The sequence below is a fragment of the Budorcas taxicolor genome, chromosome 13, assembly GCF_023091745.1.
Source record: "Budorcas taxicolor isolate Tak-1 chromosome 13, Takin1.1, whole genome shotgun sequence".
Classification (NCBI taxonomy): domain Eukaryota; kingdom Metazoa; phylum Chordata; class Mammalia; order Artiodactyla; family Bovidae; genus Budorcas; species Budorcas taxicolor.
Genome location: NC_068922.1, coordinates 22,611,206 through 22,634,378, shown reverse-complemented (window position 1 = coordinate 22,634,378; position 23,173 = coordinate 22,611,206). Strand labels below are relative to the sequence as shown.

General features: G+C 36.4%; 1 protein-coding gene across 1 annotated transcript in view; it reads right to left on the bottom strand.

Moving 5' to 3' along the window:
• Window positions 1–23,173, bottom strand: part of MLLT10 (MLLT10 histone lysine methyltransferase DOT1L cofactor) — a 209,872-nt gene that overhangs the window by 90,593 nt on the left and 96,106 nt on the right. The window contains exon 9 of the mRNA XM_052650785.1: window positions 7,340–7,435. Within this exon, the coding sequence (XP_052506745.1) occupies window positions 7,340–7,435 (96 nt within the window). The remainder of the gene's footprint in view (window positions 1–7,339; window positions 7,436–23,173) is intronic.

Here is a 23,173-nt window from a genome sequence, read left to right as displayed (position 1 = left end):
TTCCAAAGAAGTTCCATCCCTGATCAGGGAAACAGGATCGCATATGCCATGAGATGCAGCCAATGAGGGAGAAAAAAACCCAAATGAAAACTAATCTTGTAACTCTGTAATCACGCTCCCAGTTTTTTACTGAAAGGAGGTGATAAATTGGGTCCACACTAAAACTTCCACATGGATATATATAGCAGCTCTATCCATTACTGTTAGAATCTGGAAGCAACCAAGATGTCCTTCTACAGTAGGTGAATGCAGTGTTCAGACAATGGAATATTATTCACCTGTAGAAAAAATTCAGCTATCAAGCCTTGAAGAGATAAACAAATCTGGATGTACATTCAATTCAGTTCAGTTCAGTCGCTCAGTCGTGTCCGACTCTTTGCGACCCCATGAATCGCAGCACGCCAGGCCTCCCTGTCCATCATCAACTCCCGGAGTTCACTCAGACTCAAGTCCATCGAGTCGGTGATGCCATCCAGCCATCTCATCCTCGGTCGTCCCCTTCTCCAGCCCCCAATCCCTCCCAGCATCAGAGTCTTTTCCAATGAGTCAACTCTTCACATGAGGTGGCCAAAGTACTGGAGTCTCAGCTTTAGCATCATTCCTTCTGAAGAAATCCCAGGGCTGATCTCCTTCAGAACGGATTGGTTGGATCTCCTTGCAGTCCAAGGGACTCTCAAGAGTCTTCTCCAACACCACAGTTCAAAAGCATCAATTCTTCGGCGCTCAGCCTTCTTCACAGTCCAACTCTCACATCCATACATGACCACAGGAAAAACTATAGCCTTGACTAGACGGACCTTAGTCGGCAAAGTAATGTCTCTGTTTTTGACTATGCTATCTAGGTTGGTCACAACTTTTCTTCCAAGGAGTAAGCATCTTTTAATTTCATGGTTGCAATCACCATCTGCAGTGATTTTGGAGCCCAAAAAAACATTACTAAGTGAAAAAACTCTAGTCTGAAAAGGCTACATATTACATGAGTCCAACTAAATGACATTCTGAAAAAGGCAAAATTATAGAGACATTAAAAATTTTTGCGGTTGTCAGGGCTTAGGAAGACAGAGGAATGAATAGATAAAAAACAATACTTTTAGGTTACTGAAATGATTCTGTAGTGGTGGATACATATCATTACACATTTGCTAAAAACCACTGAAAGAATGTACATCAAAACTGAACCCTAAGTGAATGAGACTTGAAACTTCTAATCCAACTCTTTAAATATAAAGAAATACCATAAAGAAATACACAGGAAATTAACAAGTGATATGATATTATAAAGTTAATAAAAAATTTGAACAGATTTTGTTCAAATTTCACAAAACTTCATGCCAGTGTCCATTATTTGTTTTCCTACCTTATTCAAGACTCCACACTGTATTTAATTGCATTGAGCAGCTTCAGCAGCATGCAATAAAGTCTGGTGAATTATCTTCTCATTTTTATTCTATTACAAATATTTTCTAATTTTCCTTGCTCTCACTTCTTAGATACACCCATCATTTAAAAGTGGACATTTAATTTCCAAATGTGTGGGGTTTTGTTTTTTTTAAGTGTCTTTAATATTAATTTCTCACTTTGATACTAATTTCTCATTTAAATGCTTTCTCCTCTGCAATCACTCTGTTTTTTTCAGTGCAACTTTATCGAGGCTTTTGACGGCTAAGTCAAAGATCTCTCTCAGTAAATGTCACATTGTCCTTGAAAATACGTGGGTTGTTTTCAAATATCTTTCGATATTTATTTCTAACATAATTACACAGTGATAAAAGAACAAACTCCCAACGATTTCAATACCTTTAGACCAGGAAATGTTTGCACCTTGTTTTATGTCCCCAGGTAAGTTCTAGTGTCTCCTTGTTTACAGTCTATGGGAGGGAACTCGAATAGAATTTGTATCCTACTATTGTGTGAAAATTTTATCAATCTTCATTATGTTGAATTGGCTCATATTTCAGGTCTACTATAGCCTTCTTAGGTGCTTGTTTTTAAAATGGTTCTCTCAGGAAGACTTACAAATAGCTGAGAAAAGAAGAGAAGCAAAGGGACAAAAGAAAGGAAAAATACACCCAACTGAATGGAGAATTCCAGAGATTACCAAAGAGAAATAAGAAAGCCTTCTTAAGTAAATAATGCAAAGAAATATAGGAAAACAACAGAATTGGAAGGACTAGAGATGTCTCCAAGAAAACTGGAGATACAAAGGTAACATATCATGTAAAAATGGGCACAAGAAATCTTGGACAGAAACAACTAGGACCTAACAGAAGCAGCAGAGATAAAGAAGAGGTGGCAAGAAACACAGAAGAACTATACAAAAAAGGTCTTAATGACTGACCCGGACAACAGTGTGGTCACTCACCTAGAGCCACACATCCTGGAGTGTGAAGTCAAGTGGGCCTTAAGAAGCATTACTACAAACAAAGCAGGTGGAGGTGATGAATTCCAGCCTTTGATATTGGAAATCCTAAAATTGCTGTTAAAAGTGCTGCACTTAATACGCCAGCAAATTTGGAAAACACAGCAATGGTCATAGGACAGGAAAAGGTCACGTTTCATTTCAATCCCAAAGAAAGGCAATGCCAAAGAATGTTCAAAATGTAACAGGAAGGAAAGGGGCAGGGCACAACTTTTCAAAGAATGACACAGCCCAAGGACACATAAAAAAATTAGAATCAAACGGGATCAAGATGGCTGAAAAAACTAGACCTTGATCCTCAATCAGTAAGTGAAATGACACACCCAGAGGTGCCATGACAGTTCCAACTCATTGTCAAAAGACCAACGAATGGGCATTGGCCTAAATCCTGGAAATCTCCATACTTTCCCAAATCAGTGGAATAATCCTTCTACTCATCAGCATATGAAATTCAGTTCGGTTCAGTCATGTCTGACTATTTGCGACCCCATGGACTGCAGCACTCCAGGCCTCCCTGTCGAAAGCCAACTCTCAAGCATATGAGATTACCCAGCCTATAAAAACCAACCAAACCACATTTCATGGCTGCCCTTGCCCTCTGCAATGGCCCACACTCTGTCTGTGGAGTGTGCTTCCCTCTGAATCTGAATAAATCCATTTCTCACCTATCACTTTGTCTCTTACTGAATTCTTTCAATGATGAGACATCAAGAATCTGAGCTTCATTAGGTCCTGAAAGCAACTACTGTGGGTTTTGGCTGGGTTCGAGTTCCAAGCAGAGTTTTGGTTGGGTTCAAGTCCCAAACTGGCTTTTGGCTAGGTTTGAGACCCAGCACATGGGTTGAAGTCCCAATTTGAGATAAATGGCTTCAAAACTACCACACAACTGCACTCACTTTATACGTTAGCCTCCTTGGACTTCCCTGGTGGCTCAGACGGTAAAGCGTCTGCCTACAACACAAGAGACTGGAGTTCAATCCCTGGGTCGGGAAGATCTCCTGCAGAAGGAAATGCAACCCACTCCAGTATTCTTGCCTGGAAAGCTCCATGGATGGAGGAGCCTGGCAGGCTACAGTCCATGGGATTACAAAGAGTCGGGCACAACCGAGCAACTTCACTTCCTTTCTTTCTTTACATGCTACCAAGGAATGCTCAAAATCCTTCAAGCTAGGCTTAAGCAGTACATGAACCGAGAACTTCCAGATGATCAAGCTGGATTTAGAAAAGGCGGAGGAACCAGAGATCAAACTGCCAACATCCACTGGATCATAGAAAAAAAGGGAAATTCCAGAAAAACATCTATTTCTGCTTCCTTGACTACGTGAAAGCCTTTGCCCATGTGGATCACAACAAACTGTGGAAAATTCTTAGAGAGATGGGAGTACCAGACCACCTTACCTGCCTCCTGAGAAACCTGCATGCAGGTCAAGAAGCAGAATGAAACATGGATTCACTGAATCCAAAAGCTAACAACCTAAGATTATAAAAATTCATAGCCAAACTGGTTAGAAAAAAAATTTGAAAAACTGTCAAAGCTTACTCAACGAGAAGGAGATAACCTAAACAGCCCTATATTTCTCTTTTTAATGGTATTACAGTTAAAAATCTTCCTTTAAAGAAAACTCTAGGCCCAGATAGCTTTAAAAGTAAATACTGGCAAACATTAAGTAATATTACCTAATTTTTATATAAACTCTTCCAGAAAAGAGTAAATACTTGTTTTTAGCTCCTTCTAATAAGGCCAGTACTCCTTGACACCAACACCGAAGCCACTGTAAGAAAAGCAATCTACTGGCCAACATCCCTCATGAAGAGACAGCCAAAATTTTCTGTAAAATTTCTAAAAGTTGAATTAAACAGTATATAAAAATCATAATACAACAAGACCAAGTGGACTTTTTATACAAACAGCTCATACAACTCAGTATCAGAAAAATAAACAACATAATCAAAAAGCGGGTAATACATCAAGACCAAGTGGGATTTTCCCAGGAATATAAGGTATTTTTTTTTAAACAGTGGAAAATCAACCAACATATTTCATCATATTAACAGATTTTAAACAAAAAACTGTATCAATACATCTATTACGAACAAATAGTCTCTTCAACAAGAGATGTTGGGAAGTCCTGTCAATCAATGATTTTAGAACACTCCTTGACACCATATACAAAATTAAACTCAAAATGGTTTAATGACCTAAAATAAGACATGACGCTGTAAGATTCCTAGAAGAGAATGTAGGCGAAACATTCTCTGACAAAAATCTTAACAGTATTCTTAGATCAGCCTCCCAAGGCAAAAATAAAGGAAAAATAAACAGATAGGAATTAATCAAACTTAAAAGCTTTTACATAGCCAAGGAAATCATCAACAAAATAAACAAAAACACCAACAGAATGGGAGAATATATTCACAAAAAATACAAACAAGAGCTTCATTTCCAAAATATACATACAGCTCACACAACTCAATACCTGAAAAACAATACAATTAAAAAATGGGCAGAAGACCTAAGTAGACATCTCTTGAAAGAAGACATACAAATGGCCAAAAGGCACATGAAAAGATGTTCCATATTGCTAATAATTAGAGAAATGCAAACCAAAATCACAATAAATTATCACTTCATACCGATCAGAATGGCTATCAAAAAGTCAACAAATAATAAATGCTGGAGAAGGTACTGAAAAAAGGGAACCCTTCCCTACACTGTCAGTAGGAATATAAACTGATACAGCCACTATGGGAAGTACTGTAGAGGTTCCTAAAAAAACTATAAGTAGAACTACCATATGGATCCAGCAATCCCACTTCTGGGCAAACATCCAGAACAGACAGTAAGAACTCTAATTCAAAAAGATACATGCACCCCAAAGTTTACAGCAGCACTATTTTCAACTGGTAAATCATGGAAGCAATCTAAATGTTCACTGACAGTTGAGTGGATAAAGAAAGTGAAGTCGCTCAGTCGTGTCCGACTCTTTGCGACCCCATGGACAGTAGCCTACCAGGCTCCACTGTCCATGGGATTTTCCAGGCAAGAATACTGGAGTGGGCTGCCATTTCTTTCTTGAATAGCCCAAACAACTCTGAAAGAGTACAATCTTGGAGTGGATAAAGAAGTTATACACAAACACACACAATGTTCACAGATCAGAAAACTCAGTATTACTAAGGTATTAATACTCCACCCCAAATGATCTGTAGATTCACTGCAGTTTAATTCAAAATAACAGCAGTTTTATTTCTAAAAGCTGACAATCTAATTCTGAAATCCATATACAAATGCACGGAACCTAGAATAGCCCAAACAATTCTGAAAGAGTACAATCTTGGAAGGTGGACCCTATCTGACCTCAAGCATCATCATAAATCTATAGTAATCAAGATTGTGTGGTATGGAACAGAATTAGAGTCTAAAAATCGGGCCATATACAGATGGTCAACTGGCTTTCAACAATGGAGGTAAAGGTAATTTAATAAAGAAAGGACAATCTGTTCTAAAAATGGCTCAGGAAAAACTGAATTATCAATATTCAAATCAGTGGACTTTGATGTATAATTCACATCATACACAAAAATTAACTCAAAATGGATCACAGACCTAAATGTAAAAGATAAAAGCTTTTAAAAGAAAACATATGTATCTGATAAATGACTTGCACCTGAAACACATAATGCTTCACAAAACTCGGTAATAAAACAAATCAATAAAAAGGGAGAGGTGGTGGATAGATGTGGACACTTCACCAAAATAAATAAATAAATAGCTAATATTCACATGAAAAGATGTTTAACGTATGTATAGGTCACTGAAGAAATGCCAATCAAAATCCTCTAGGGTCACCACCGTCCCTTTCTGGATTACTGCAATAACCTCCTAATGGCCTCCTTCCTTTCACTCTTGACTCTCTATAGTCCATATACAACAAAGTAGCCACAGGTTCTTATAAAACCTAAGTTAAGACCATGTTACATCTCAGCTTAAAACTCTAATGGCTCACTTTTCACTCAAATTAAAAACCTTCCACTGGCTTATACAGTCTTACAAGATTGGCCTCTCACACTGGCCTCTTCTCCTACTGCAACCCCCTCACCTTCCTTTCATAGTACTGTCCCAGCTGCCTGTCCCTGTCTCCATTTGCTTTCATGTTAACCACATGATAATAATCTTAGTAATATTTAACATTTACTAAGTAATACTTACTATGAACCAGATATTGTTCTACTGCTAAGTCACTTCAGTCGTGTCCGACTCTGTGCGACCCCATAGATGGCAGCCCACCAGGCTCCCCTGTCCCTGGGATTCTCCAAGCAAGAACATTGGAGTGGGCTGCCATTTCCTTCTCCAATGCGTGAAAGTGAAAAGTTAAAGTGAAGTCACTCAGTCGCGTCCGACTCTTGGCAACCCCATGGACTGCAGCCTACCAGGCTCCTCCGTCCATGGGGTTTTCCAGCCAAGAGTACTGGAGTGGGGTGCCATTGCCTTCTCCAAGATATTGTTCTAACTGCTTTAAATGCATTATCTCATTCAATTCCAACAATTACCTCCCCCAACTTTACAAACAATGAAACTGAGTTACAAAGAGGTTAATTAACCTAAGAGTTGTCTGTAAGTGTTGAAGTCAGAATTCAAAATCACAGATGGAAGAAGCCAACTGCACAGCCCAAAATATACATGTCAATAATGTCACCTATTTCTTAACATTCTTAAGAAATAAGCATAGAATAAAGAGAAGATAGGATAAAGGACTAAGAGAGGGAAAATCAACATGCTTGATGTAGTCTCAGAGACGTAAAATTGGTTAGGAGGAACCAGGACAATTCAAGTATTTTCAAAATGTAGCATCTAACTAGTTTAAAGGTCAAAGTCAGCACAAATATTACATAAATCAAAATATGACATTTAAAACTTACTTTTTCTGTAGTAACAGTCAAGGAAGGAACCAATGCAGGTGATGGTTCTGGTTGCTTCTTATGTTTTTGTTTGTGTTTGTCCTTTTCTTTATATTTCTAAAAATGAACAGAAATAAAATACAATTTAAATTTAAATTATAACTGATATACACATAAGATATTTCTTTGTAATTACATTCAAGTAATTTAAAATATTAATGCTTGTCAAAAAAAACAAACTCACTTCTAATCAGATATCATTTTATATATAAACAATAATAGTAATATACTGATGGTATTACTACATGTATTACTATATATTACAATATATAATACTACTACTGTAAGTTATATTAAGGTGATTTGTTTTCTTATCCTTGACCAACCTAAAAGATAAACTGAAGTCTACATTTATATCTGACAAACTATTTTTGTCCTATTAAAAATACCAAATGCTGTTGCACAGATTTCATAAATAGTACTTTAAAATTTCTATACACTTTGACATGCACTATCACCTCATAATGGTATCAGATTCTCCAACACCATGCATTAAATTCTATGGCCCATAAACTACAAACCAGTGCAAAGAAACTCAGACAAGAAATTCTTTTTGATGTTTACTCAAAAAATAGACAAATCAGTTATCTCTGCTAAAACTGATGAACTGAAATATAAAAAGAATTCAATTAGTAAGAAATTAACTACATTATTAGGAGCCCAACTTTATTTAACATCAAAGTACTTTAACCAAATTGTTCTCAATTGTTTGAATCAGTAGGTAAGCATATTGTGTGTGAAGTTTACCACTGTTTAGTTAATTCAACTAATTTCTCACAGTACTTAAGTTTAACCATTCAGAGCAGTTAATCTATTCAAAGCAAGAACGAATACTACCACTGGCCCTGCCCTGAAAGAGAGAGCGTATCAGCAAAACAAAATGTGTACAAATTAAGGATAGATGTTTTACTATAATACCTAAGACTACTGCCCCTTTTTGTTTTTAATTACTGATTTAAGTACATAAGATACCTCTCTATAGTAAGGTTAATAATTTAGAAAAAGAAAATATAAAATAAAAGTAACAGTTTCTATTCAGAGTTTTTAGGAAACTTTGTTACTATGAAGTTGTTTTAACTGTGACAGATCATAAGGAATCATGCCTCTAATTCTTTGTATGAGGATGCATATAGAAGTTGAGGAGGCAAGAGCTTTGAGAAGACCTCTATGGCTTTCACCTTTGCTGCCTTAGTTTCTAGTCATCATGTAGAGAGTCAGTTCACACTTTCCTGATAGAGAGGCTAGGTAGAAAAAGAGGCCCCATGGAGAAGAACTGGAGTTAACCCCAGCCTACAGTCAGCAGCATGTCAATTGAGACATGTAAGTAAGACTATCTTATCTTAGATCACCCAGCCAGCCACCAGCTATGAGTAGGCTCATGATTAAGCCCAGCTGATACCATGTGAAGGAAAGACAAATTGTGCTGAGCCCTAACCACTAAAACATGTATACCACTGAAAGTCGTTAAGTGGTTTACCAAGCAACAGTAGATAATTGAAACGAAGCCAGAATTCACAACCAGGTAATGGGAGTTAATGAAAGTAGAAATTTAAAGTAACACATATTGGAATTTTTGTATTCACCAAAATGACAAATATAACTATACAATCTCGTTTATAAGCATGATCCTTGACTGCAGTAAGTTCTATATCAATACTTTTCTCCCATAAAGATAATACAGGAGCCTCTCCATCCTTCTTCATGTTCTACTTCCCATACTGGTCTTTATTCATCAAGGGTACAAGAGCTGGGATAATTTTATATATGTTTTATAGAGAATGACGCTGAAAAACAGGATGAACAATCTCTACGGGGCTTCCTTGGTGGCTCAGTCAAGAATCTGCCTACAATGCAGGAGACTCGGTTCAATCCCTGGATCGGAAAGATCCCTGGAGAATCGAATGGCAGTCCATTCCAGTCTTCTTGCCTGGAGAGTCTCATGGACACAGGAGCCTGGTAGGCTACAGTTCATGGGATTGCGAAGAGCTGGACACAACTGAGAGAATAACACACTCACAAACAACAGCTACAATCGTAGATAGAACAGAAGAGTAAAAAGTAAAGTATACATGTATATGTATGAAAACATGAATGTATGTAAGACATAATGGAATAATACACCACTTTTGTCCTGTGTAATACACCAAGAAATATATGCTGAGACTGTAAATGTTCACTGGGAGAGATTGTGAATAGATTACATCTACAGTATAGGCCTGTGAAATATGAATCAACGCAGTGAAATGACTTTCACACTAAAGAGATAGGCTGATTTTAACAGAATAGGGAAAAAATTCAGGAAAATATTCAGTTACATCTAAATACTTAAAATATGAAAAAGACGGGATTCCAAATCAGCAGGAAAGACTGAAATTATTTAATAATACTAGAAAAAGTGGTTAATAATGTAGGAAAAATGTCTTATACAAAAAAAAGAAAATCTAAACAGATTATTTTATAGTTAAAAATTAAAATAATATAAGAGGCTGAAGAAAATATTTTTTAAAATTTGAAATTTAAAGGAGGAAAGACTTTTCTAAGCATAAAACAAAGTAAAAATCAGAAACAAAAAAGGTAGTTTTAGCTATTCAAATACTTCTGCATCAATTTAAAAATCATTAAAAAGCTAAAAACAAACTGAGAAATAAGTTAACATGTTCTGTATTTTAGTTTAAAATGTTTATAAATCAGGAAGAAAAAATAGACATGCTATGAAACAATGTACAAAGGGCAATTCACAAAAGAAACAATGAGCCACAAAACAAAAAATGTGCAACCAAGAACTGAAGAACTAATGGCAATATTATTCTATTACCTAAATTTTTTTAACACCAAAACTGCTGGATTTTTGTTTTAATTTTAAGACCCAATGTTGCCCAAGTTACTATGAAACGAGCACTTGCATACAATGCTAAAGAGAATGTAAACATTCAGTGGACCATTTTAAACGTTAAGAGTTAGAAACCGTACGGAGATATAGTATCTGACCAGTAATTTCATCTCTAAGAAGTGAAGGTTCAAATATAGTTTATTATGTTACTATTTGCAATGAGAAATAAAAACTGCAAATAATCTAAATGTTCAACAACACAGGTGTGGTTGAAAAAATTATCATACAACCATGTAATGGCCATTTAAAAAGTATGTTCTGAAGGAATATTTAAAGATCTGGTAAAATGGCTAATATGAGTTTCACTTTAAAATTTTATGCAGAGTCAAGCTTGAGAAAGAAAAAGCTGAAGATGTCACAGTTTCTGATTTCAAACTATACTACAAACTGTTGGTAATCAAAACAGCATGGTACTATCACAAAAACAGACACAGAGATCAGCAGAATGGAACAGAGTCCAGAAATAAACCTGTATTTATAGGGTCTATTGGGCTTCCCTGGTGGCTCAGACAGTAAAGAAAATGCCTACCATGCAGGAGACCTGGGTTCAATCTCTGGGTTGGAAGATCTCCTGGAGGAGGAAATGGCAACCAACTCCAGTATTTGTGCCTGGAAAACTCCAAGGACAGACAAGCCTGGTGGGATCCCATGGAATCCATGGGATTGCAAAGAGTCGGAACAAGACTGAGCAACTAATACTATATGGTCAATTAACCTACAACAAAGGAGGCAAGAAGAATCAAAAGGGAAAAGATATTCTCTACAATCAATAATGTTGTGAAAACTGGACAGCCACATGCGAAAGAATCAGACTACTTTCTCACACCGTATACAAAAATAAACTCAAAATGACTTAAATAGAAGACCTGAAACCATAAAACTAAAAGAAAACATGGACAGTGCCTTTTGACATTGATCTTAGCAGACTCTTTCTCGGGCAAGAGAAACAAAGGCAAATATAAATAAATGGACCTATATCAAACTGAAAATGAGAAGCTTTTGCACAGTGAAGGAAATGAAACAGCCATATTTGGAAACAATACATCTGATAAGGAGTTAATATCCAAAATATGCAAAGAACTCATATAACTCAATATGCAAAAAAACAATTAAAAAATGAGAATTTTTCCAAAGAAGACATACAGATGGCCAACAGACATATGAAAAGATGCTCAACATTATTATTAATCAGGGAAATGCAAATCAAAACCACAATGATATACTACCTCACACCTGTCAGAATGGCTATCATCAAAAAGACAACAAATAACAAGTACTGGCAAGGATGCAGAAAAAAGAACATTTGTGAACTGTTGGTGGGATTGCAAATTAGCTCAGCCACTATGGAAAACAATATGAAGATTCCTCAAAAAATTAAAAATAGAACTGCCTTATTATCCAGCAGTTTCACTTCTGGGTATTCACCCAAAGAAAACAAAAACACTAATTTGAAACAATATATGCACAACATTCACTGAAGCATTATTTGCAATAGACAAGATATAGAAGTAACCTAATTGGCCATCAATAGATTAAGTGCATAAAGATGGTGTGTGTATGCCTGTGTAACATTACTCAATGATTTAAAAAAAAAAAACAACTTTCTATTTTACATGAATGGACTTAGATGGTATTATGCTAAATTAAATAAGTCAGAGAGAGAAAGACAAACAACACCATATGACCTTACTTTTATGTGGAATCTAAAAGACAAAACAAACCAAAACGGAAACAGATTCAGATACAGAGAGTAGGGTGGGAGTGAAAACTTTCAGTTATAAAATAAGTAAACAAAGGGAGGTAGCTATAAGATACACCATAAGGAACATGGTCAATAACACTGTTAAGAACACTGGACAGATGGCTACTGGACTTATGGTGATCATTTCATAATGTATGTAAATATCAAATCACTACATAGTACACCCAAAACTAATATAATACTGCATATCAACTATATTATTTCCATAAAAATTAATTTAGTAAGTGAATAAAAATTTTATGCAAAGAGAGAACAACAACCAGAAGGAAATAAACAAACACTATTTTTTTATGTTAGGACAACTGGTGTCACTCCCAAATACATCACTGTGTATAATTAACAATGAAAATAATCAGAATTTCATCCTTAAAGCAGCCCTGTGATGATCTACTTTTATAGATCAGAAAGGAATGGTTTAAACAAGTACAAAATAGATTCTTATCTATACCGCCCAAGAAACTTTGCTGAAACAAAAACTTTTTTTTAATTTAAAGAAAAAAATAAGGTACCCATGATGACAAACTATAAAAGGAAAATTTGAAAGAGTAGGGGAAAAAAGAAAGATTTAAAGGAAAGGAAAGAAAATGATTCCATCTTAAAAGTATCTTCAGCTACAGAATGAACTACTTTCCCTGTAGAAGGTAGGGACAATACAGTTTTTAACCTAAATTTAGAGCATAATGAACAACAAAGAGACATTCGGTGTTTCCAGTATTCAAACCAGAATGGGAAAATAAATCATTAAAGGAAAATTAAAGTACAAGACAGTAGAGATAATACTTGAAATAAGTTCCTCTCTTCCAACACAGAGGAATTCGATATCTCAGAGTCTGAGTCAGGGACATGTATCACAGAAACACTGCTAGAAAGAAATGTTTGGTGTAAGTCAGAATTCTAAAAGGAATGCAGTATCGTGCTTGAGGTTATTTCCCCAGGAAAGTTCTAAATTAACAAAGATGTGCTCATATGTAGGAAAGATTTCATTATCACTAACTGTGAAGAAGAGTTCATCAGGAAGCCTAATATTAGAAATTAAATTTCTACTAAGGAAAAAAGGATCTATGTTCAGTAACTCCCAAGGCTTTAAATGGTGATTTAAAATCACATCAATTTTTTTCCAATGTTAACAATTAAAAATCAAACAAAAACCAGTGAAAACAACAAACCAAACAGCAACCAAAACTGGGGGAATGGTAGAAGCAGATAATACATTAAACAAAAACTAGCAGGCAAGCAGTGAAATAGAAGACTCTAGAAATAGAGCAGAAGTTGCCCTGAACTGAACTATAGAATTCAGCTATTAATAATCCTACTTCCAATTAGCTAAAATTCTGAAAATATCACATAAACTCCCAGATCTGCAGAGAAACTACCTTTTCTTTTGCTTTTCCTGACTATTTAATTTGTTCTTTCTTTACCTAAAGAGTAGTGCAGGCTTTAGAGCAGAAACAGGAAAAGCTAGGGGAAGCGAGAGTACTGACTGTTTGGAAGTAGACGATCTAGGCTAGGAATGAATTATATAAAATCAGAGGGTATTCATAAGTGTGTGAACTATCCCCACACAGTTAAGAGATTAAAATCTAGTATAAGATATTTAATCAAGAATTAGAAAAGAGAGCTGAGCCTGGGGTTCTACCAAAAACTGCATACTGTACCAGTTGAGCTTGTACACTGCACCCTTGACATTTCCTCTGGAAATCAGAAAGAGACACTTAGTCCTCAAACCCTAGCCTCAAAAATGGTGAGAAGAGATTCACGAAATGGTCTTAACTACAGTGGAGCAAATACCTAGAAAGAGCCTCAAAAACATGAGCAAAAAAGGAAAAACTTGCATGGCAAAGAAACTATAGCTGAAAAGGAAACAATATAAAGAACATAACATGCAGAAGAGAACCGAAACTCTCAACCTACAAATAAATATAACTCAGCATAGGGGTATTTCTCAAATTGTTCCATGCTAAGTAAAACTTCACTCTAATGTATGTTCAAAGCACAAAATGAGATGATGAAACAAAACAGTTAAAAAAAACTCAGGGATTGTAGGAAAAATCAGGGATTGTAGAACCAAAGTAAATTTAAAACTAAAACAGAATTAGTAACTAAAATAGAATCAGCAAGGGAAAAAGCATACATTCTTGAGAATAAAAATATTGCTCTAAAAAGGGCATGAAAAAAAATCAGAGTAATGCAAATGAAAAATCAGCAGATACGTTCAGAGGGAATTCTCTGGCAGTCCAATGGTTAGGACCGGGTGCTTTCACTGCTGTGGCTTGGGTTCAATCTCTGGTCAGGGAACTAAGATCACACAAGCTCATACAAGCCACACAGCAAAGTCAAAAAAAAAGGGGGTGGGGTGGGGGGTAGTTTAGAGAGGAACATTTAACAGTTACATACAACAATAATTAAACATTAAGTATAACTTGTGTCCCTACAGTAGAGAATCCAGTGAATGGAGAACAGAAGATGTATTCAAACATAAGAGTCTACAAAATAAAAGGGGGGAAAAAAACCCAAAAAAAACGCATTCTGAAAAATTCAGTTATAGAATGTTCAATGGCAAGACTTACTGTAGTTAAACTTAGCAGACTACATGGGGGTCAGTGGGGTAGGACTGTCCCTGGTCCTCCCCACAGCAATAGTCCAGGTCCACTGCCTGAATTCTTAAAGGAAAGAAAGTGTCACCCAATAATATATACAGCCAAGATTCAGTTCAAAAATTAGGACAAGAAGAAAACACTTTCCATTATGAACAAAGTCAGAGAATACAGGTCTGAAGAACGTATTCTTGAAAAAAAGTTACTGAACACTAAAGCCCTGCCAATTTGAGATGATATAAAGAACTCATTGGAGAAGCTGTGGTGAAAGGTAGTGACCATCTAACAAATTTAAATTAAATACAGAACAAATCCCTAAAACAACTGTGAGGATTATTTACAGAAGACTGTCTCAGACCTGAAAAATGCAACATAAATATCTTTAAAAACAAACAAACTGGATGGTGGAAGGAAATGAGAAGAGCACAGGGATATTGTTTGCCTTTCATAGCAGGAGCTCAATATAGACTCTGAAGCACATAGTTAAAATAGTTTGCCACCAAATAGTAATTGCACATAAAATCCTTCCTTGTAGACAAAGCCTGGTTTTCTTTGGCTAATCACTCTCTTAGATTTTCAAGCCCAGAGGTGAACATGGATTATCTAAGTCAATTTAGATAAATCTACCTCCTGAGCCACAGACCGCTTTAGGTCTGGGATAGATTTAGGTCAGGACAACAAAACAAAACAGGAAATTTTCTGTGAGATGGCTGGGAATGTTCTCTCTCTTTAAAAGGTACTCCCTTGCTGTCTTCAGATACTCAAGTGTTAGGCCGCGACCCCTGGAACAACTGCAGTGACCTGGCAACCATGCCTAGAGAAGCCAAGAGAACTACAAGGAAGACAACAATGCCCTACCGCCACTGAACTGACCACTGCTAAGCTAACCAATCTCAGAAATGCCTCTGAGCATCGTATGCAAAACAGTAAGTCTCCACTGCTTTAGCAATATTCTGTTACAGTTAAAAGCATCTGAACTAGAAGGACGATCTTACTTTTCAGTGATTTTTTTGGTGTGCTTCAGTATATCCACAATTAAAGATAGAAGTTTAAGGAAATAATATCTGTTCGGATAAGGAAATCTTATATGAAGTTCAATTTATATATTTGCTTCACTCTCTTTTATAGAGCCAAGTAAATCTAAGTTTAATATTTTTTAAAAAACCAACAGTATTGCACCATTTTAGTATTTTTGATTGTTCTAATCATCCTTTCAAAATCTATTACCTATCTATTTATAAAAATCTGGAATGTTTACTTAGTAGTAATGATGGCTATTTCTGGATGGTGAATTCTGGAGTGTTTTTTAATTAATTTGCATTTTTTAAAATGCTTTGCCTTATTAATTTTTTTTAATAATTACATACCCCTGGTGGCTCAGGCGGTAAAATCGTCTGCTTGCAGTGCTGGAGACCCGGGTTCTATCCCTGGGTCAGGAAGATCCCCTGGAGAAGAAAATGGCAACCCACTCCAGTACTCTTGCCTGGAAAATTCCATGGGCGAAAGAACCTCATAGGCTATGTCCATGGGGTCGCAAAGAGTCGGACACAACTGAGCGACTTCGCTAACAAAAAGAATGGGCTAAAATGAAGTAGAGACAGCTAGCTATTCACCAAACCCGTTTCTTTCCCTTATTCAGAGTATAACTAGACATTTCCCAGTTTCCTTTGCAATCCAATGTGGCATAACTTAGTTCAGGTCAATTATAATCTGAATGAAAAATGACATGTGCTGCCTCTGGGCCTGGTCTTTAATAGCCTTGAGTATTGAGTGTCCATGCTCCTTCCTCTTTCAGGGATTAATCCAAGGGAACACAGTAGACACAGAACCAACACTGAAAAGAAGGCCGAGAAGCAAGAATGGAAGCAACCAAAAGTCCTAACTCATGGCTTGTAAGAAAGCTGTTAATCAAGAACATCTGTTTTGGATGTCATTGTGAATGAAAAATAAACAATGCATTAATTCTCATAATCTGAGGAGTATCAAATGTTAGGAGATAATTCTTACCTAAGTCTCTGCTCTTTCTTTATGTCTTGCAAATAAATAAGGCAATGACTTGTCCATCATCTAAACTATCTCTTCAAGGTTGTTTGTATAATGAGCAGACTTAAAAGACAGAGTATGTACCTTAGGAACAAAGGGCAGCCACATTTACTATTACAAAATATTCAGGTGCCCTAAGCTCAGGGTTCTACTGCAACAGACTGCATGAGCAGCTGTCATCTGGCCCTCTTTGCTCTGCCCTATGGAAACTGGGTCTTGGGGAAATTGTGCAAAAATACTGATACTCTGGTTACTTCTACTGCTTTAAGTAATAAACTATACTTTATCTCTAATCCAAAATTCTCTTGTCTTCTAACTGGCTATCTTATAAGTAGGGTATACCTTATAAGACCCCTTTCACAGTTCTTGACCGTCTGGTGATAGGAATGTAATGCTGTTAAGAGACATGGCTTTCTGGAAAAGGAAGGATAAGTGCTTCAAGGGCCAATTAATGGGATATGAGGGAAGCCTGTGGGAATGACTAACAAACACATTGAGCAAACCGTATGCTCAATAAAGCAGTAAACGATTCTTCATTTTATTGTCTGATAATGAGGAAGAACTGAGGAGGTGGCTGCTAAAATCTCCTCCAGGTTAAAGGAGATTATTATATAGCAAAGGGGATATAGCCAATATTTTATAATAACTATATAAACTTTAAAAATTATAAATCACTACACTTGCAACATATGTAAGACTGTACATCAACTATAATTCAATTTAAAAACAAACAAAAATCCTCCAGGTAGGAGATTTTCCCACCAATCTGGCAGTTGGCTTCAGTTTCACCCTACCATAATAATAACTAATTTCAAAACTGAGTCACTCTAAGTGGACAGAAGGTTCCAACCCTTTCAGATAACAGTTATGGAACTGCTTATCTACACTGAGCATGAAAGGAAGGAAACTGGCAAACAATCACTATGGGCAGAAACAAGGTGAATCATAGGAATCCTGGTTGCCTTGGAAAATGCAGGTGGAGGGGTCTGTATGTTACGGAACAATGGACAGTTGGACTGTCTCACAGCTCAATACCTCCTACGATCTATCCTATCAACTTCGAATTCATTTAGATGAAAACAGAAGACTTCAGTTCTGTTTTTGTTTTGTTTTTGCAATGGATCCTGGTTGCTATAAGGCATCTTTGGTCCTTCCTCTCGTGGAAATTTCCCAGAGACAGACCAACACTTTGTGTGAAATAAGGAAGCTAACACTGTCCCTCTTTAGTGCCCCACAATTCCTAGGGTAGTACCCCACCCCTTTTTGAAAAGCAGCTATGAGCCTGCCCATGGGCTCTTTTCAAAATCAAACCCATGGAACAATGTAGCTCTTGAGCCTGTGATGTCTATTAGTAAGTCAGACTAAACCATGTGGCAAGGGCCCAGAAATTCCTCACTTGTCAAATGGAAATGGTATATTCAAGAACACAACTGGCCTGGCCCCAGCAGCATCTCAGCTTCGTATTAAAAAGTGACAGCTACCTTCGTTCTTGTCACCTGATACAAAACTACTTGTTTAATGGGGATCTCAATACTTTAAGGCCACCTGACACGAAGAGCTAACTCACTGGAAAAGACCCTGATGCCGGGAAATATTGAGGGCAGGAGGAGAAGGGGGCGACAGAGAGTGAGATGGTTGGATGGCGTCACCGACTCAATGGACACAAATTTAAGCAAACTCTGCAAGACACTGAATGACAGGGAAGCCTGGAGTGCTGCAGTTCATGGAGCTTAGTTCACTAACTGGTTCAAATAAACTAAAACCAAATGATGGGCAATGGGTTCCAGCAGCTATTCAATCTCACTACCTGCTAAACTGATCCAAAACTGCACAAGGAGGTAGAATTCAGACATTCTGTATTTTGATAATTCTGAATGTTTTGATAATGGTATCAAAACATGTTTAAACCCTAATCTTCAGATTCTATTAAGTATGTAACCTTAAAAGACAAAAGGCACTTCACAAATCCAAGTATATTTACCTATTCTGGATTATCCCATAGGCCAACTGTAATCACAGGAATCCTTAAAAGTGAAAGGAGGAGTCAGAAGTAGAGAATCAATGGAAGATTTGACTATGGCAGACTGATCAGAGTTGCATCATTGCTGGCTTTCAAAGGAAGTGGATCATGAGGCAAGGAAAGTGGGCATACTCTGGAGACTAAACAAGTTAAGGAAACAAACTATGTAAACACATGAAGGAACTGAATAATAACTGATTTAATGCTCACTTTAACTTCTTTCTGCCTGATTATCAAGTATATCCATTTTCAACATTTATTACTAATCCTTTTCTTCTTCCAGGGATAAAAGTCCTTACCATCTCTTCTCAATGCCTCATCAGAGATTATCCCTTCTCAGGACCTCAGCAAAGCACTCTTACTTCATTAACACCCTGTGCTCCAGTTTCATTTTCTTCCTTGCCTATAAACATACGTGTACCTACTACAATATAGTCAATGAAACTAAACTATAATTCCTCCCAGATCAGTTCTTAATTATTCAAAAGTTGTCAACAATACTACCTTTATTTCACTACCCTCATACTTAAACCTCTGGGTTTGTTTAAAAAGCATTTCACATGGTTTCACTGTGTTCAAGAAACCATACTAGGTCATGTTGGAAAATAGTTAAGTACAAAACATGGGCATCAGTTCTGAAACACAACATAGAGAATTCCCTGGCGGTACAGTGGTTAGGACTCCATGCTTCCACTGCTAGGGGTACGAGTTCCATTCTTGGTAGAAAAATTAGATCCCAAATGCCATGCAGCATGGCCAAAACACATACACACACACCCAAAAACACACAAAAATCCAACAAAAAACAAAACACAATTTGGCCTGTCAGTGAGACATATACTAATGATAACCAGCAGTTTTAAAAAAAAAAAAAAAAGTGAAATGAAAAAAGTAAGAAAATCACATAAAAAATAGCCACAGCAAGAGATACAGTGTGAGTCACACAAGACAAAGTCCAGCTTCACTAGAAAGCCAGAACTGAGTGTTGGATCTGAATTAAGATGAAGTAAGAAAAGAGGAAACTGAAAACTGAAGATCATTTGAAAAAAGAACAACTGAAAAAGATCAATTGACAAAAGAACACATTAAAATGTTTTAAAAAAGAAAAAACAAAGTTTATTTGGAGGGAATAGGTAGAATATGACTCAAACAATTTTTCCCTTTTGTCACATCTAATGTGTTAATACCTCAGTCCAGCCCAGGCAAAGCCTCATCACTTAACTCTTTCTGGTGACCCTTTTCTATTATCAAATCAATCTTCTCATTTTAAAATATTAATTATAATGTACAGTTAAAATATTAATAATTTCACTTATTTGAATCAAATAGCCTAACCCATCTTAAATCTCCAAATTCATATTTCTGCCTTTAAAATGTTTATCATTCCACCATACCCAAAGTGACTAAAATCAGTATTATCAGTTTCTCCTTTTTATAATGTTTACTCATTATAATTAATAATCACAATGCTTGCTTTTCCCTCAAGACCCTACCTGTACTTATGGTAGCATGCCCCTAATCAAGATTGCCTACAACCATCCATCACCTCCAACAGACTACCAATCAGATCCCAGGCCTTATAGATTTTATTGCTTCAATACCTTGACTACATTTCCCATATCTTTCCATTCATACAGCTATTAAATTCAGTTAAGACTTCATTACTAAACATGAACATCAAGGCTCTCTTTATTTTCTAGAGTCATGTTGTCTAATATGGTACCTACTTGCCACATGTGGCTATTTCACTTTATTAACAGTGGTCTAGTTAAGAACTTCACACTAAATCAAAAAGACTTATATTTTAATATACTCCTCTCACTTTTCCTCTAATGTAACTATGAGAATAATTGGTACACAGTTTATTTAACAATAATCAGCCCCAAGAAGAGAAACAAAAGAGCAAAAGACCAAATAACTTATTACAATGAAGGAATAAAACTACTACTGAGAATAGTAAAAAAAAAAAAAAAAAGTGTTGTTAAGGATGTGGAGAAACTGGAACCCTGGTTGGTAGAAATGTGAAATGGTAGAGCTGCTGTGGTAGTACTGTAGATCCTCAAAAAGTTAAACTCATTAAAAAATAAACTTTAAAAACATAATTAGAAAAAAAAAAACCTCAGAATCAAGATGTGATCCAGCAAATCCACTTCTGGGTATATACTCAAAAAGAACTGAAAGCAGGGTCTTGAAGAGATATTGTATACCCACCCATGTTCATAGCAGCATTATTCATTCACAACAGCTAGAACGTGGAAGCAAACAAGACTCCATCAACAGATAAACGAATAAGCAGAATGTGGCATATACATACAACTGAATATTTCACTTATACGAGGAATCTAGAGTAGTCAAATTCCTAAAAGCACACAGCAGAATAGAGGCTGCCAGGGGCTTGGAGGAGACTGGGGACAGGGGGAGTACTGCTTACTGGTTACATATTTTCAGTTATGCAAGGTGAAAAGAGTTCCACAGATGTATATCGTGGTGATGGTCTCCAACAATATAAATGTATTTAATGACACTGAACTGCACACTTAAAAATGGTTAAGATAGTAAGTTTCATGTTATGTATATTTTACAATTTAAAAAATTAAGGGTGATAACTGCTACAGAGAGAGAAATCCAGGGCCCTGTCACTACACTATCATGTATCATATCATATCCCAAGAATTCAAACGAGCTCACATAGAGAAGTAAGTTAGCTGGAGAGCAGCCCCAAACTGTTTATATTAATTCATTCTGTAGATACACCACTTACTTTTTCTTTATCCATTCCCCCACTTAATTGAAGTGCTACAACTAAGACAGAGATTGTCTTCTCAGCTTAAAAATAGGCTACAGCAGAAACTAAACAGAATCACTTGCTTTTAAAATACAATTATTACGATTACTATGTCACAAAGGATTCAGTAAAACAGCAAAGTATTGTAAAAGTACTTTGTACTACTTCTGTACTATTTCAGGCTTAAACTAACATTAATCAGTGATGAAACTACCTCAAACAATTAGGTAGTTGATACAAGATTAACATATAAAAGTCCACAGTCTTGGTACTTCACTGGTGGTCCAGTGGTTAAGAATCCGACTTATAATGCAAGGTACATGGATTCAGGGAACTAAGATCCCACCTGCTCCAGTGTGTCCCATTTACTGAAGCCTCTGGAGCCTATGCACTGAGTCTGAAGGCCACAGTCAAAGATCCCACATAACTTCACTAAGATCTGAGGAAGCCAAATACATAGATAAATATTTTTTTAAAGTCAATAGTATTTATAAATTAGACAATAAAAGAAGATATAATAAATATAGAAAACCCCTTCTAAAACAACAAGAAGAAATTAGCATAGTGAGAAAAGGAAGATAGTGGCCAACAGACTAGTTGTACTGAAACTCCATACAAAAACAGACTATTTAGAAAAACTAAAAACCAATGGAATAACATTTTACAATAAAATCAAATGCCAAAGTACTTCCATGAACCCCAAAATACAAACAGGGTGGAACAAAAAACTACAACATCAGCACAGTAACAGCATTTGTGAGGGGAGAAGGAAGCCACAAGACAACTGCAAAATCATCAGTGGTACCCACTGCAAAGCATCAAGGGCTAATTTTAGGACGGCAGCTGAAACAAGAAAGGGTTTTCTACTGGACAAATAATAGATAAATGCAAGCAGCCCCCTCTAGGAAAGACTGAAGTGACGTCTCAAGTTAACCTTTCAGGCAGGGGTTCATTCTCGGGCAGAGACTTACTCTAGAGAGAAATGGTTTCTAAACACTATCCCCACTGAAAGAATATGATAGAATGATGGCCAAAAAAAAGAAAAAAAAGTTATGATGCACTGTGAATACACCATATAGGTAGTACTTCTCAAAAAAGAGCTGGACACGACTTAGCGACTAAGCAACATACATTTAATCAAAGGGAAATTAAAAAGACAAATACCAGTTAAGGAACAGGCTGCAAAACAGCTAGTAAGGAATCTTCAAAAATATCAACGTTGTGAAAGGTAGAAAAGCCTGAAGATTATGTTAAAGAAAACTAAAGAGACATTTAATACTTGATTGAATCTTGGATCAATTCTTCTAAATCGGCTATAAAGAACATTACTGGGACAACAGTATATTGGATATAGACCATACAAAGTAGATACTTCATAAACATTTACTAATTTAAACACTAATGTCCCTCTTCTTCATCTACAGAAAAGGAAATTAAACTACACAGTGTAACATAGGAAATAAGTATATTAACAGATTTACTATTAAGGGAAAAAACTTGTTATAATCATTGTAATACTATGATTTTAGAGAGTTGGAATATAACTCTAAACACCTAAATGAACTTAAGTCTTCTACTTGTAACTTTGTCTATCTATCCACTTTTAACAAAGAATCTTTCCCTTCTAAGTTACAAGCTCTTTATAAATCCGCCCCCCCTCCCCCCCTCCCCCGCCCCCCGCACCCCCCTCCCCGTCCCCGC